Source organism: Protopterus annectens, chromosome 2.part0 (assembly GCF_019279795.1).
Source record: "Protopterus annectens isolate FY-2018-M chromosome 2.part0, PAN1.0, whole genome shotgun sequence".
NCBI lineage: Eukaryota > Metazoa > Chordata > Ceratodontiformes > Protopteridae > Protopterus > Protopterus annectens.
The window spans coordinates 977,488,655-977,506,806 of record NC_056728.1 but is presented as its reverse complement, the minus strand read 5'-3'; the positions used below and the strand labels follow the sequence as shown (position 1 = coordinate 977,506,806).

At 38.0% G+C, this 18,152-nt stretch overlaps 1 protein-coding gene across 5 annotated transcripts in view; it reads right to left on the bottom strand.

The window, feature by feature from the left end:
• The window catches only part of NAAA (N-acylethanolamine acid amidase), a 775,135-nt gene that overhangs the window by 671,465 nt on the left and 85,518 nt on the right, over positions 1-18,152 (bottom strand). For 4 of the 5 annotated variants that reach the window (XM_044061226.1, XM_044061225.1, XM_044061227.1 and 1 more), the window contains exon 2: positions 14,831-14,995. The exons of the other annotated variant lie outside the window; for it this stretch is intronic. In XM_044061226.1, the coding sequence (XP_043917161.1) occupies positions 14,831-14,995 (165 nt within the window). The remainder of the gene's footprint in view (positions 1-14,830; positions 14,996-18,152) is intronic. 5 annotated transcript variants of the gene reach the window in all.

Sequence of the window (18,152 nt, the reverse complement as noted above, 5' to 3'; positions counted from 1 at the left end):
CCAGACAGGGGCCTATTTCTCTGATAGCTAATGACTGTGACATGATGTTTCCACAAAGTAGATACACTGAGTATGGCTGGATAGATCAACTTGATCAAGCATTAATCATGGGTATGGAATAGCTTATTGATAGATTTGGTTGCACTTTCCTCCTCCCACGAGCTTAATCAATATAGTACCGGAAGCGGTTTGTCTGGATCGTAGGGAGTCAAAATGGGATGAGCATTTACTATGCGTACTATTTAAAAATTATTTTAAATGCTTACACTGCTTACAAAGTTTAAATTAAACTGTAAAGAAAGACTACAATAGTGTTATCCTGTGGAGTGGCTTAGTTGACAGAGTGGGTCCTTCTAGCTGTCAGCTGAGGATCAGTAACCATAACAACCCAGGTCTAGAAAGTAATTCACATCTGTGGGGGTTTTAATGGTGTTTCCTAGTCCTAGACACATTATAAGGGGTGCTGTAGCACTGAACAGAGACTATTGAGGTATAGATGCTCTGCCAACTCTATAGTAGTAGAGTGAACTGTAGTAACATGACAGTCGGAGGAAGTACATTTAAAACATCTTCCATTAATTGATGGATCATACTTCAGCATCACATCACTTGAGATCTTGCTCCCTGAGATATGACCCTTTTTTTAGTTAGGCATCCTATTTCTTAAAGACATTTATGGTACTAACTGTTGGTAGTTTAATTTGTTCAGCAAGGGTAGTTGAAGACTGTTTCTGAGTTAGGCACCTGTAGCATAGAATTGTAAAATGTGCAGGGGCAGTTTATTTAGTCTACATTTTCTTTGTAGAGTCCTTTGTTTCAAGGCTGTATTAATAAGTAAGTCAAGGAACAATGCATGTTAACTATGTTTTTATTTTTAGTCATTTTAATGCACATGGATGGGCAGATCCGCTCTATTTCTGCCAAAATATTTACAGTGAGCAGATCAAGTTAGAACACCAAGAACTAGCTGAGGTTGGGAGGTTGTCAGGATTGGGATTTTAGAAGTGATGTTGTGTTTAGATTATGTCCTTTTCACTTTATTTGACCATTACCTGTGTCACACAGTCAATCAATTCACTGCTGAAAATGAAGCAGTTTAGATAATTGTCACTGCTAAATGTGGAGCTGTGGCACTCTGGCAGATTATGGATTTTTCTGGTCTCGGGTTGTTGGCTAGGCTTAAAATTAGCTCTTAAGGGCAGTTAGCCTAGTATTCACCTATTAGCCTATTATTTTCTGTGGGAGCAGGCCTTACTAGAATCTTCAGGTATGCATCCTCAACATTCAGAGTTGCCAAGGTTTAGTGAAGGGCAATACATACTGTCTTAATGATTATCTTTCTAAATTTCTTTGTTAAAATAAACTTAACAAGGTTTGAAAAGTCTACACTGTTCATAGTGTTTTGGGACAAGAAAAGACCTGAATAAACCCTTGACATTTTTTTGGCAACCCAGGACCCATTGTATTACCATTGTTAGTAAAATCTGGTCCAATAAACTTAAAATAATTTGTACCTGATTAACTGGTGTCTTGGGAATCAAAGAAGTGTGAGACAACTGCTGAAAGTCTATGGAAAAGCCTTGCAAAATGGTTTGAAGTACTCACTTGTCTGATGCCACAGTTCCCCAAACTGCTGTAAGATGTTGTATGTTGTAGGCTGCTTCCAGTGGGCAATGGGTGGATCCAAGTCAGGCCCAGTGGTTTTCTCTATACTGCTGGCATTTGCTTTACCCAATGCAGAACAGCAGGGAGTTGGTTACTTACTTCAGTATTTGTTTTGAGGGGGGGCTTGTAGAAAGGACTCATACCACCTGGAAAGTTTCTTGATTGCTGGGGGTGGGGGGCAAGGGTGCAAAAAAAAGTTTTATATTATCTAAGTAAAATCCAGCAACTGGCAAGCTATACATAAGAATAAATCCTTAAATATGATGGATCAGAGTGGTGTAAGGATGGGTAATAGAAAATGTACTCCAGGATTGCCCCTCATGCCACTAATGGATAAAGGCAGTTCCTAAATGCTGCATCCCTTACACGGGTCCCCTCAAATTATCTATGGTATGATAACAGTTATTCTCACTAGGGCTAATATACAATTATCAGCCATGGGATAGGTAAGAGCAATCAGAAAATGTTAATTCAAGCACCAAAAGGGAATTAGCTAAGCTTAAAATGTCCTCCAAGTGAACCTATGTTGTGGTAGTAAATAGTTATAAAAAAATTGCCCTTTTTAGATCACTAAGTGCCCCTCTCACCCTCCCCCCCCGTCTTCAACTGCTTCCAGCACCTATGAATGTGATGTATACAGAAACAATTCTGCTAATATTTAAAAAGTATAAAAATATTAAAAAAGATAACAAATTCAGAAGCAATTCCATAATCCTTCTTAACTAGGATATCATAAATATGCAAACAAAAAGTTTACAGAACTTCAAAAAACTATTAACATTACATGAATAAAAGAGCAAGTTAAAAACTAAGATAATAAAGCAAATAGAACTAATAAGATTATAACATATTTCCTCAACAAATAATATACTTAATTTAAGACATATTTTAGGTACACAGAATGAAAATATTATAGTACCTACTTGGAAATATACATTAATAATCCAAATATTAAAACAAGGAAAATATGCACAAGATACTCAATGGTTATTAGTGCTTATAAACCACAAGACAGTTTTTTCTTAGCTTATAAGAATGTGGCAGAGAGGTATGTTGTACATACAAAACACGTGATTTTGCACAAAGATTTATGTGAAATGCGGAACTAACCATATTCTGTGAAACTTAGACAAAAATAATAATAAAAAAGATTTGCCATACTTATTTTGACTATGTTGTATTAAATGATTATTATAAGGGATATGTATTAGTACTAACCAACAGACTAAAGTTGGTCAGTTTTTAATAACCGATTATCAAACTGGATTTATCATTCAAAGAACAATTCAAGGCAATATAAAAACAATAACAATGTATTTGTCTATGCAACAATTTAAAAAACTTAGTCTAGCAATCATTAGCATAGACACAGAAAAAGCTTTAGATTGGAAATATCTGCATAAAGTATTGGAAGTGTTTGGATTCCGAATGTCCTTTGCTAATATAATAGATAAATATAAGTATTTATTTTGCAATTAGCAAACATTAAAAAGGAACAATGTGATGTTGTCTTTCTTCACCTTTACTATATGATTTGTCAATAGGGCCCTTAGCAAACCATATTAGATTAGATTTAAAAAAAATAGGTTTTAAAATAACCAATGCTTATCAATCCAAAATATTACAATTTGCAGATCACACACTAACTGTAACTAACCTCAATCAGTGAGATGTTAGACTTTATTCAGTATTAAAGACGTTGAAATAATATCTAATTTCAGATTTAATGAAAAATAAGACAAAATCAGCACTAAATCAAAATGCAATGCAATTTATAATGAAAAATATAAATATAAATGGAGTTGTAAAACCTTTCAGTATTTGGTTATTTATCAAATGATCTAAATGATACCACATTTGAATTATAATAACATAATTAACATATGGAAGGAACAACTGCTCATTGGAACAAACTGTTCATTACACTTGAAGAGAAATAAAATCTTAATTAAAATTATACTGTTAATAAAACATTATATATTATTGAAGACATATATTTGCACCAAGTAGAATCAACATGATTCTTATGACTTTTATTCTTCATCAAAATGAGCCTTGTATAGTCAATATTCATCAAAGTATAACATGTGAAAAGAGAGACATCGGATTTTAGTATTTGAAATCTATGTTAAAATATCTGCTCTACAAGTTATTTTTTACTGGATAGATTTATCCTACTTGGCAAACTGGGAATAAGGAAATGTACAAGACAATGTATAACAGCAATCATTTTAAAACAATGCTGCTATTAAAATTCTATGGGCATTGAACAACTACTTGAACCTTCACATTCTTTCTCCTTCAAATTCATATTACATAAAAGCAATAATGAAGAATTAAAAAAGATTATATATAGCTATTCAGTCCTTAAGAAATGTTTTAACATATTTCCAAATTATCTCCTTTAGGATGAAAATGATGAAATGGGAAGAAATAGCATACAAATCTGGTTTGATTGTTTAACAAAAACAATTCTATCAGCAAATTAAATAATATGCAAATATGATTTATATCCAGAAGACTCACTGAGGTTATAAAGTATTAGACAACTTATAATCACAAAATTGAAAATTATCAGAAAACAGAAGTTAAGAACTATCTTGTTCCACTAAATCACTTTAAACCAATATCCCATAAATTAGAATAATCAGAATTATTCTAGAGTTTTTTTGAACCAAGCTAACCAAATTACCATCCAAACTTTAATGAACTGCAGAAATTGGTAATTTCAGCTAAAAAGACCACATCGTCTATTGTAAACGGAGTATAGACTGAGACTATATCTCATGCGATATGGAATAGGTAGCATACTTAATAAGGACAGCAATATCTACTGAATAGATAATATGATAGTCAAAGTCTAGCTGCACAATATGTTATGTGACTGTAATTTACTAGTAGACTTTTGAAAAAAACATCACACAAGCATTGTGGTCAGGTAACCTTAAAATGACAAAATGAAAAATATTGTTTAATTCTCCAATTCCCCCAACACATTACAAATATCCAGTATCCTCTTTGATGTCTGTTAACTCTTACACAAAAGAGTATTACTAAACTTTGAAAAAAACTTACATTCTATTTCACTGAATTTTAATTATAGCCATTATTGTTTATGAGTATGAAACTGATGACATTAAAATGGGAACCAAACGCAAATCTCTGTTAGGAAAGAAGGAAATTCAAATTGATGGAGATGGAGGAGAGTGGCAGTGGGAACTATACACATGTTTTAGGAATGTGAAAGAGTACAGGATGCATGGAAGCAGGTGGATAGTATGATTTGAGTAGCCTATTCTAAATATTCCCGATGGACATGGGAGTTTTTTGGAATAGGATTGCAGGACACACAGGGTGTTTGGAAGAAGGAAGTTCTGCAGATCTTTCTGGCAATCTTAGCACTGGTCAAAAGTAAATTAGACTCTTCCCATATCCACATGGTACAGGATCTTACTATGACAGTCCTTGCTTCAGGTCGTGAATGCAGATAGATCGGCTATAATATAAAAGTATATTAGACACTGGCACCTGCACCAGTCCTTATACTTTCTTGCCTGCGCATCAGTCCTATCCTCAAAAGAAACCATATCCAGATGCTGGACCCCCCCCAAGATGAAGAAAATAAGGAATAAAAAAACAAAAACCTGCAAAATTATGCTCACAAAAATAGTTTAAATTGTATACAAAAATATCACAAACACAACAACCCCTAAAAACAAGGGTCCTTAGGGAGGGAAAGTCCCAAACAGCAGGCAACAAATATCCTCGATACACTATTATTATGGTAGTATGAAACAGTATCTATGTCTAGATTTCACATTGCTGCAGTCACTTTCAACAGGTAGGAAAAATAGGTAGGTAAGCCAGGCTGCTGAAATGCTGTAGAAGAAGTAGGAGCCCTATAGGAATTAGAAACAACCCCTGCAAACCAGCCAGCCCTATCCCCAGAATCTAAGGTATGGCAAATGTCACCCCAAAAGTATGCCTTGAACTCCCAAGTGAAACTCTCCAAAATAGCCTTAAACAAAACCTAGAAATGCTGTTTGAGTTGACACTAGCCTAGTGGAATGAGGCCTAATCCCAAAACTTCTCAAGCCATGTGACTGACATAAAAAAGCTGAGCCAAGAAAACAAATAAGCCTATTGCCTAACACAGGTGATGGGAATAGACCCTTGCAACACAAAGCAACAGAGCCAAAATCTGAAACTGATTAAACAAAATGCTTGGTCAAAAGCATAAAAATCCCCAACCAAATCAAGTGCTGTCTAAAATTAGTGTGTCCTATCCTTAAGGAAAAAATTGCCTTCTTGCAGAAAATGAATGCACTAAAAACCTTAAGCCTGCACAACCTCTGAAAGCCAGGTATAAAGGAAGGATTACAAAAGTCTTGATACCCTATCCTTATGAAAAAAAAAAAGGGCTGTACTGCCATAAGGGGCAACCAGCTCTAGCACCCTTCAAGCAGTAGTAGCAGCTCTTGAAAAAAGTCTCCAAAAACCAGGTATCTCTTCGAGAAAAAGCCCTACAGGTCATGCGAGTTGTAGAGTCAGTTTCCAACTGTTGAAGTGAGATCAAGCACAGTAAATAAGATATCGACACAGGGTCTTATACTCTAAGCCAGAGTCTTACTGGACATGAAAGGATCTTGAAAACAAATTGGGGTCACAAGCCGAGTGAGCTGTGGGACACATTGCATGGATCTTAATGTCTCAGAAGGACAAACCTTTGTCCAAAAACTTGTAGAGGAAGTGAGAGCCACCAATTAGAAAACTCAGAGCCACATTCTTTTCTTTGAAAGAAATAAAAACGAATAATCTAGGCCATTAAAAAATTCCTTGAAGTTCCTTGTTGCTGGGTTTTGGAGCTTCTGAAACTTGGAGGCTTGTAGATGAGAGGAAGTGCTTGGAGACTAGCATTTAACACAGAAATATGCCAGGGAGTGCCATGGATGTTTGAGAAGAGAATGGTTGCTTCAATGTTGTCCTCTTGTTGTCTTGAGCTAAAGAAAAGAGGAAGGCCTGGAAGAGGCAGATTAGAAAAGGGTACCAGTGGTACCAGTTTTGCGTACCAGCTCTGAAGCTATCAAGGAGCTGTCTGGCTCAACCTTGTTTGTGGCCATAAAACACAGAAGAAGCAGGGTGGAAGGCACATACATGAAGGTTTTTCCGACACCGAAGACAGCTGTTCCACTTTTGAAAACAATTCCATCAAACCCCTTTGTGCAAAACTTTGGCAGCTGGTGGTTTTAGTGAAGCTAAATGAATCTATCTGGTCGTGGGGTTCCCATGTCTGATTCTATTTCTGAAATGCATCAGTCTCCACTCATTAGGGGATCCATGAGTTGTCTGGTTAACATGCTTGCTTTTGTCTGTAATTGATTCTGTGCCCTTGCCTGAAGGATAGTTAAGAGCTACTTGGTTGCAAGCTTTTTAATATCTCTGCTTGCTATCAATCAAACTCAGCCTGCATAGACCTGTTCTGTTGATATACCCGCTACCCATTGGTGTTGACTGTTACTTGTTAGATGCTTGTCCAAGAGATGTAAAAGTATCTCCTTGTCCTTGGCATCTTGTAACTAAACTGCTCTAATCTCTCCTGATTGTTAGATGTGACATGCCTTCAGGCCACTCCTCTTGTATCCTTTTTCTTTAGATTTGTATGAGAAGCAATGTCGAGGCATCTATCTGTAAAATCTGTCCGCCTCTGTTTGGTCACAATGTCCTTGTTTGGGTAGATGGGTGACTTTAGTGAGCAAAATTCTTTATAAGGCAAGGTATTACAATGACAATTTCCATTGAAGCCACTGGCAGTGCATGGCACCACCCTAAGATATCATTGTTGCTTCTTCCTAAGGGTTTTGAGGATTTTTGCCGAATGCATCTAAGAATCTAGATGCTTGAAGGACTGTCTCAACTGTCACTTGGGACATATGAGATTGTTGAGATAGTTTTCACTTTATTTCAGTCACAGACTACTCCTAGGCATCTTAAGGACTGGCTGTAAATATATGCTCTGCTCTTTAGAAACTTAAGCCTTGAGATGAATGTAGGTCAAGGACTTTATTTCAAAGGGAGATACATACAGCATGTAAACTGCAGCAGGCTAAGCTCATATTCAGATGCTGTAGAAGGTCTTCAGAGGGCCAGCCAGGAAGCCAGCAGTCAGTAGATAGATCCAAATTTGGTAGCCTGAAAGCCTGCAGTCAAGATACAGAAGCCAGGGTAGTAATCTTAGACTCTGAAGATAGAAGTAAGGCTTGGCAAACTAGAACTGATAATGAGAATTTCAACTCAGAAAGATAATCCCTGCCTTAGCCTTAGTCTTCTACTTGGAGTCCAGTAGCCTTAAAACTGCAGATCCTGATTACACCCAAGAATGTCTGCTTGGCTGTATGCAGGCTGTTTGTAAAATTAAGCTTCTATACTCCTAGGTTGATGTCAGATACAGAAGTGTTTGGCTGATAAATCTTCCTTTTCTCTGGTACCTTTCTTGCTGTGGTGGATCTTTTCTTTTGTGAAAATTAGGGCCGTCAGGGGCCCCTTGAATGCAGGGGAAAGCTGACCCCTAACCCTAGAAAAATCCTTTGGAATGGCCAGGGCCTCCGTCTTTGTGGATCCTGAAATCCCCAATGTCTTTTGCAAAAGATGAAATCTTTTCTTTGCCAAGGAAGACCGTCTTGGTGAATGATATCTGCTGGCAACTGAAGGTCTTGATTCTCAAAAGGCTGGTTTCTACTAACCCAGGAGTCTTCCTCCCAGCTGAGCCCTCTCAGAGCTCTGCTGGAGAGACAAAGCCCCTGACCCTGCCACTCACCAGGAAGTCTGCCCTACCTGCCACTGGGAATCATAAGGGAGACTGGGAACCCCCTGAGCCCTGCATTTCTACCTTGGACCCTCAACCTGCCTGCGATCCCCTAGCATAGGAACCTTACTTACTTTTGCCCTACTATCCCACCAACTGCTTGCATTTAAACTAAACCCCACAATGCACAGATCAATGTATGTCCAGTTAATTTAAAACACTTCTTAACATGCTCATTTAAACAAAACTGCCTCCACAGAAGACCAACCAAACAAACTTGGCAACCATGAGCAAAACAAATTCCGAGAGGAGGCGTGCACAAAAAAACAGAACTGAGTCAAGATGTGAAAGCTCTTGACTCAGCATGCAAAACCAAATTGCTCGAGAGCTTACGCTTACCTCCTTGTTCCAAAGCATCCACCTAAAGTTTCTCTTTACAGAGCTGATAATCCATCCAATTTTTAACCTTAGATGTCAATACCACGACCTTTGATACACATGCATGGAAATAGTGAATTCTTCCCAATTATATTTTAGCATAGCTGCCTTGTTCCTACACTTCATTTGTGGGAAGTGATTTTGATATGGCCCTCTTATTCAGTGGACAGGGATTTTTTCTTTATCCAGTGGGTTACCTTTAGGCCCCTGAGAAACCTTAACGGGAGTAGCCCTAAGCCTCACAGGAGGTGGAGCAGCAGGAGAGGGCACATCAGCCTTCAGAGCTTTAGCAGCAGGAGAAAAATCTTCCAGAGGAGCAGCAGGAGGAGGTATTAAAGGGGCTTATTCTGGGGTGGTGCAAAGAACCTGGAAGGGCCTATCCCTGATAGGAATCAAAATGCTCCTGCCTTTTTTCCTTATCAGTCTCCCTCAATTGGAATCAGAGTAAGTGAGGCCTTCCTTCTTAGAGAAGCTCTGAAATGGAGGAATCCAATCCTGAAGATGCAGAAATCCTGGAAGAATCTCCATGGAAATCTTCACAAGGAGATCTCTTAAGAGGATGCTCCTGCCTCTGATCCGCTCTCCTCCTCTTCCAAACTAGGGCTCTCCTCAGTAGAGGGGCATAGAAACTCTAAATAGGCCTCTCTTATCATTCTGCCATTTTAACCATATTTAGCTAGGTACAGAACCCGCAATGAGAAGCCCCCAGAGGAGAGGCCCCTAGAAGCCGAAACAAGAGGAAAGGCCCTGAAGCCTCTAGAGACCTCTTCTAGAAGGGACCTGAGAAGAAGGAGGAAGACTACTCAGAGAAGAAGCCCCTGAGAAGCCCCCTAAGCCCTGCCCCCCCAACCTGGCCCTGGCCTAGTAAAAAGGCCTGGCTCCACTGAGTAACTCCAGAAAGCCTGAGACTCCACTCCTGGGCCTGGCAAACCTCTGAAGCTCGGGACTCCGGCTCAACCGCCGTCGGCGCTTCTTTTTCTGGCTTGTGGGCTGTTGAACGTCCTTGAAAATCCGGGGCCGCAGGCTAATCTAACCAGGCACAGCAACTCCTAAACTTAGTGAGTCTAACCTCACTAATAAGTTTTTGTGAGGCCAAGGCACACGGGCTCAACAGCCAAACAAGCCTAAATTTACCCCAAACAATGCATAAGAGTAATGGTAATCCCTACAAGAAATACAGTTATTCACTTTTATTACATTTAGTTTTTCTGACGCCGGTTAAAACAAGGCCTGAAAAAAAAAAAAGTAACTCTATTTCGAGTTGCCATTAAACTCTCGGTGGGAATTTCAGATCGCAAAATATTTTTTCACTAAACGCCAAAACTGCTTCTGCATGGATCCAAAAGCAAAGAAAAAGACTGAGGATATGGCGTCGGTCATCGCCTGTTACTGACCTGAGAGTGGCGCGTAGTCTATCTGACTGACCGCAGCCATACTCTGGTATTCGGGCCGACTGGACAGCGGACTACCCAATAGTAAGGACTGCAGCAATGTGGAACGAAGAACATCTATTTGCTTAAGAATGGAAAACTTCTGTACTTACTCTGGTGATTAATCTTGAAGCAGAGATTTAATTTAAATCAGGGGTAAAAGATTACAGAGGGTTGGAAAAATATAACTATTTTGTTAAATATTTAGGTTAGACATTTTTTAAGTTTTTTTTTTTTTTATTTAATCAAATATGGAAGTTGGGTTGATGGGTTTGCCTAGACAGTGCTGAGATATCTTCAGTATGGAAATAGGAAGCACGTGTGGTTTTTGTCTCCTACAGCTGATTGTTTGATTTCTTATTGTTTTGTGCTTATAATGCTTTTATTCTTGTAAATGTATACATTGTATTGTGTTGAGAAGTGACTGTTTTCTACTATGTACTTAATAGAAAAAACACAAATCTTTAAATTGTAAAAACTGGTTAAACTCTTATTATTATTACACATGTACAACAAAACTGCTCTGGCTAATTTGATTAGGAAAGAAATAACTTATTTAATGACATTAATACAATAGAATATTATTAGTTTTATAAAGCACACCTTTCATATACTGTAAGTAGACTTCATAGAGTTTTACAAGTTGAATATATACTTCTAAATGTTACTTTATTATATAGTTCAGTCACAAAGCAGCTTACAGTAGCTGGACTTGAAAAAGAATAGCTGAAAAAGTAGCACTTTGTCTTGAGAAATAACCAGTAGAGTCACCTGCTGCAAATTGATGCCTTGCACCTCTACGGATTCTTTCACAGCATGAAAAGGCTTACTGCCTTCCCTCATGCTTAATCACACAAATTCAGGTGCTTGAATGAGGTGATCGTGTAAATGAGGGTTTGACTAATGACTGTCTCTGAATCACTGTTTCCACATCGTAATGACTGCCCAAACTTGCATTGATTTTTACATGATATCTTACACACTCCTAAGCACCTATGTGCAGCACTGCCCATATGCTGTTAACCATATGGACTCCAGAGGGGTTCTGTAATTTCACAGGTAGTGGACAGTTTGGATTACAGGTGTGACTGTGCAATACCAGCCATCTCTGCAGTTTGTATGACAGCAACATGACTTTTGAGGGTGAAGGACCTGCACTTTGTAGACACAGAGAAGGTACATGGAACAATCTAAAATATCCCCTTCTCCTCCACCAGCATCACCACAACCACTAGCTACTGGAAGAGGGGTTTGAGGACCCACATTACAAATCTGAGGCCTGGAATACTGTTGCAAGGGTTGTCAAAAATGAGATGGGTACACACAGGTGAGCAATGTTGTTATCACTACAGTGGCATGAGGTGATGCCATCTGGACTTCCTTTACTGACTGGAGGCCAAGATTAAAGCTGTTGCACCACAAATGCATTGTAAATTACCTTTATCTTACCTACACATGTAATTTGTTAGAGTGTGACATCAATGAATATTACACACTTCTGTTTCTCTTTCAAAATCCCCAAAGCTACAGTAAAGGGTGCACAGGAGGATGGTAGAGTGTCTTACAAGATACACAGGTGAGTACATCTTCATACGGTAGAGATGAAAATGTAGGCACAAATGTGAAATAGGTATTCCTGTTGCAGTGAGACTTGTACAGCTGCTGTCCTTGTAAAACTGTATTTTGCCAGTGTAGCACTTTTGTCCAGTACTGTCAGTTCTGTGCTAAATTCCATTGTTCAGAGTTAGCAATAGCTGTCTCTGTGCCGGAGGATGGGGCCATATTCCCCATTGGCAGCACTGGCAATGGGGGTGACACCATTGAGACTGAATGGTAGCTGACCAATATAGGGTGGGTTAATTGACAAATGGCTAGATACTTGTTCTGGTCATATACAGAATCTACTCCAGGAGCTCATTGAGTCATATCCCTAACCCTGCACTGGCTCCTCCATCTGAGCCAAGGCCCAGTGTTGAAGACAGCACACATCCTTGCCTTGGCTCCTCCATCTGAGCCAGGGCCCAGTGGTGAGAGCACAGGGTGGCATTTAAACTCCCATTGGGTTGTAGCTGGCAAGGATGTTAGCTGTGCAATCCCATCATATGCCCATCATGCTGTTGCCTTCCTTTTTTTGTCCATGACTGCCCTTGTTTATTTTTCAGTCCTCCCAAACACCATTGTCTGTCATTTGTTTGTTTGTCTCATGTCTCCTTCCATTGTGCCTCCTCCCATGGTGTCACTCTTATCTATCTTCTGTGTTTGTTTCCTTGTTTGTGTGTGTCCTATACCCACCTTAACTCTACTGCCTTCTTCTTACTTCTCTTACTTACTTTTCCTACTCACTTTTTCAGCATAATTCTCACATGACAGCCTTTCTGTGGTCCACAGCTTCTGCTGTATCCTAGCTACATCTGGTATTGTTATAGATATTCTAAGAATAATATGGCCAGCATTGGAAATCTGTGCCTAACTGGTGGCCTTTATCATGGTTCCATGCTTCTTTTTGGCATCAAGCTTAACTCAGCAAGTGACCACTGACAGGTATGCCTTCTCTTCGTATATATATATATATATTAAGATGGGCACCTAACCCACCAATCTATTGTACCTCACCATCTCCACCTCCATCCTAGTCGTTGCTTAGGTTTTCACCTTATGTTCTCTGCTTGCTTTCCTCTTTTTCATTACATTTCTATATTCCAAACTCTACACTTTAATTTGCTCAACAAATAGATGAGAACAGCAGTATACCTTTAAATGACTTACCCTTCATGCCACTTATTTGTCCGTGGGATCACACAGAGTCTCTGGGAGGCAGGTATAGGTTTGCCATTCACTGCTTTTCCTCATCTTTCCCTGTGGCCATACCTCTGTTTTATGTGCTTTCACTGCAGACCCTGCTTGTAGCCACAAGTTGGATATTTAAAAAGTTCCACTTCTCCTACTGTTTTCTCCTGCTGTTATTTTTAATGACATTCAAACTTCATTGCACAAATAAGGTAAACAGTGGCATCCTGTATGCAATCACACTCTCCATGTTTTTGAATCCCAGGGTCAGTCTATAAAGGGCTGTAAATCTGTCTGGGAGATCTGTGAAAAAGAATTGTAGGGAAGGCTGTGAGAGGTGATATATACAAGTCTGGTGAACATGCTCAACCAAAAGTCTTCTGTCATTGGCAGCAAAGTATCTTTAAGGCAGTTGCAGCATTTGACTGCAAAAATTTAATGTATTTCCGATAACAGAGAATGTCTCAGTGGGACGTACATGAACACAGAGTATCTCAGTGGGATGTACATGTCTGATATTCCGTTCTTTTCCTTGTCTTTCCTGCTAACCATACTATGCTAAGTTAACCCACCATACCTATAAAAATCTTTGGGTAAACAGTACTCATAATCTGGTCTTTCCCTCACTTTGCATGTTATTCATGTCAACAGTAGATGAAAAACAAATATTATTGTCCAGGGGCACATATATCTTTTTGAAGATTGAAGCCAAAATATATTTTAACAGTCTCTTGAAGATATCATTCTTTGTCACAAGTCACAATTTCCTTTTCCAACAAATCAAAAATAAGGGAAATCATTTAAATAATTTTAAATGGTATTGACACTGGTAAGAAACAGATGTAGTATTTCTGAATGATCACATAAACACAGCACTATACTCTAGAACACACATGGAAGAAAATGCATTAAGTTTTTGAAGTTGTGCTGAGGAAGCTGTTATACAGAAGATGCCCAGGACATGTGGCAATGTACCCTGATACAGCTTTCCTTATATACTTTAACTTCCAATAAAGCAGAGTCACATAGTAACCATACTTGGCCTCAGATATTTACTTATAGATTTGGTGTTGTGGTTGGATGTGCCAGAATGGGCACATGGCCATCTTTAGAAAGGTGACACAAAGAGAAGCTCTAACAACAGCCATCTTTACAAAGTGACACATGAAGAGACGCTCTAACATGTAGACAGATTCAAGGTTTTAAAAACTAGTTTTGAAGGTACCCTGCTTGTCACTTACCGTTGCAAAAATAGGAAATATCCAGCATGCTATAAGGAAAAACACTGTTCTTTCAATACAGTTACTTTAAGATGTATTTGGAAGAGAGTGAGGTGAGCTAAACAGGAATTTCTGACCATCATTTCTATGTTCAGTGTAAATGTAGCACCCCAATAAAACTATGACATGCTGAAGGCAATCCAGAGCAGCTATTTTTTGCCTATGTAGGCAGTTTTAAACTTTTCTTAAGCAGTACTTATGCATCTGTAACTGAAATCCTAAAGGTTGAAGCTTTCAATTTGTACAGTACAAAAATAAATACAACTACACATTATTTTATGTCATTCTGTTGAAGTATTTGAGTCACGTTCCCTGAACTTTGAATGTTTCTAAGTGTGCTTAAGATCTTCTATATGCTGTTCAAGATAACAAATACTATATATATATACATATATATATAAATGTATATATAAACATTATTTACGTACGGAGTGAATTCATAAACTAGGTTGAGGATGACCCCATCAGCAACACTTAATCCAAATCCTTTACTCAGTCCATATATTTCTCCAGCAAATGGCTCAGGCAGAAACCATTCCAAAGATGCAGCAATTGGTTGAATGGCATAATAGACCCACTTTGGCACTGCTGAACTAAAGACATAAAAACAAAATGAAAGCATTAGAAGAACATGTAAACCTAAGCGGTAACAGCAGTATTTGTCATGTGAATTATAAATCCTTGGGGGGATACTTTTACTACATGAAACTGAACACTACATTATTTTACGTTTGCTGAGTCTAATCATCCGTTTTATTTGCATTTGATATTTTACCTTCACTCCATCTTTCTTTTATCCCTTACCCATTTTCTATTTGTCACATGCCCTGCTGAATGCTTCAGTTGATTCTCTCTCTACAGCATTCATTCCATCTGTGTCTATCTCTGTGAGTTAGTCCCTGCAATATGTTGCCTGCACTCCTTTTGTCTCTTTTCTCCTTGTTTAAAATGACCCCTTCCCATCTTCCTGACATTGTGCACCAATATGCTCCCCCCCCATTTTTCTGGTCTCAGATGAGAAGGACTCGGTCTCTTCTAGATAATGGTCCCATACCAGGTAGATGGATTGCCGAGTAGCAAAGTAAGGTTGGGGTAGAGTGCTGCACTCCTGAGTGTATCATCCTTCAGATAAGCTGTTAAATGGAGGCATCATCTGCTTGAGTTGGTGGTTTCTCAGGTAGATGTAAAAGATTCTATAGCACCTATCAAAAAAATAGGGGTTCTCTATTTTTATTAGCATATTCACATACATTAAAAAAATGTTTATATTAGGGTACCCAATTATACTGAGTGAAATTATTATTAATACAAATGATAGTGTTTGATTAATGCAGTAAGGCTTTCAGGAGTGGCAAATGATAGTGTTTGGTTAATGCAGTAAGGCTTTCAGGAGTGGACACAGTGTCACTGAATAAATATAAGTACCCTCAAAGGTTAAAATATTCCCTAAAGGACCAGCCACAATGAAAAGTTTAAATATATTTAATGTTGTTGTGTCTTTTGGCTTTTCCCGGTTAGGGGTCGCCACAGTGGAACTCCGGTCCACTAATGATTGGCAGTAGATTTTTACGTGCCGAGTTGCCGGCCCTGATGCACAACCTTCAATGAAGGTATGCCCATTCACGCATATCTCCACACAGAAGACGCTCTAGCTGAGAATCAAATGGGACAACATCTTACTGTGAGGCGACAACGCTACCGCAGCACCACCACCGCAGTTAATGAATAATAATAAACATGACAATACTAAATAACTATTTACAATAAACACCAGAGTTTCAATCATAGGAGATATTAAACACAGACAAATAGATTCACACAGATACAGAAAAAACAGCATTTAACTAAGCTCACTATATTATTCTGACTGATCTAAATAATTACGTTTCCCTGGTCACTTACTAGAGCAAGGCAAGATGAAGTAGGTGAGTGGTCTTCCTTCTTTGTCAGGTTCTAAAAGAAGACTTCTCAGAGACTTCAGTCTCATCTAGTATTAATACATAATTTTTGCCCAGGATTACAGAATTACATCATATACATCTGGTCATCTGACTTCTAGTTCTCTTGCTACCCCCTTCCTAGAAAATGAACCAGAATCTGGCACATAGTCAATAATACACACACATAGAGATTTGATAAGATCTGTTTCAGCTTCTGAAAATTATAAAACAATTTCAAACTTCTACCCTTCCAGAGTAGCAATTAGTTCACTGCTAAAGATGATATAGAGGGCTTCGTAGTACTTCTCTTCCAGTATCCTCTGTTACAATATTAATTTCAATAGTTAAAATATGGTCTGACATATACGTGTATTTCTTTTTCTGTCCAGTAGGACACACTGTTGGTATATTTTTTTAACACAAGCCGCTTTACAAATACATTTTTCAACATAAGCATATGTACAAATAACTGACTCCACAAGGAACAAGCAAGCCAGGAACAGCAACCCAGAAGAGCCAACCTCTCGATGGAAACAGCCACAAAAGAATACTTCCAGACAGCGAACTCCACAAGCAGATTTATTACATAAACACCACACAGTAAATAAAACGTTTTCGTCAATGGTACAACTTCTTCAGATAAAAACATTCAGTAGTGTCCCTGCTTTTATACATCACCTAATTGGTAAATTAATGCAATAATTGAACAATTACTACAGAACAGTTCTTAAAGAAGAAACACTGCTGAAATGCATTTTAAACCACCAAGAACACCTAAAATTGTGTATGTATATATTATATAGTAAAACTACACACAAATTTCTGCTTTTTGCTTTTAAAACAAAACCCCATATTTGTAATGAATTTACAATAAATACAGTTGAGAATATGTAATACATTAATAAAACACAAACAAATAGCAGAGATAAAATTTCAAACTCTCATACCTCAATGCAACCATGACATGAAATTAAACTAGATTTAAATTAATATCTTAAATCAATAAAAAACTTTGTTTACAATATTATAACTAAATAATATAAAACATATATAATGAATTTCTCATACCTAATATTTATAATATAAAAATAAATTGCAATTAAAATCTCAATCCTATAAATGTTCAGCTCTTAATTTTAAATAAGGCATAATAGAGATGGATTCGTTCAATCCTGGAAATTTGTTTGCTTGCAACAAAATCTGCCAATAAGTTTCTTTGTGGGAAAGACGTGCTGCCCAATTGCCGCCCCTCTTACATTTAACAACTGCTTCCAACACAAAAAATTTAAAAGATGCAGCCTCACATACCACGGCATGTCTATATAGTGCATTGGTAGTGCACTTCTGTATTTCATATACATGCTCGTAGATGCGTCTCTTAAGTTGCCTTTCTGTTTTACCAACATAGAATGTTTGGCAACAAACACATATGGCCAAGTAAACTATGCCAGTAGAATTGCAGTTGTAAAAATGGTGGGAGCAAATTCTCCTGTTCCTACTCTCCAAATATATGACCTCCTGATTTATAACATACTTGCACTGTGGACATCTATCACAACGAAATGTACCTTTTCTATGCTGTTCAAGATGGTTTAGATTATTGTTCTGCTCCAAAATTCTCTTAATATTTAAACCCTTTCTGTATACAAATTTACAGGACAGATCTTTTAAATTGTTTAAATCGGTAAAGTCCACAAAGGATTTTAATTCTTTTTGGACAATGCTTCTAATATCCCCCACATCTGAACTATGCTCTATAACAAACATCTGACTAGAGCCAAATGAATTAGAAAGACTACAAGTAGAGTCC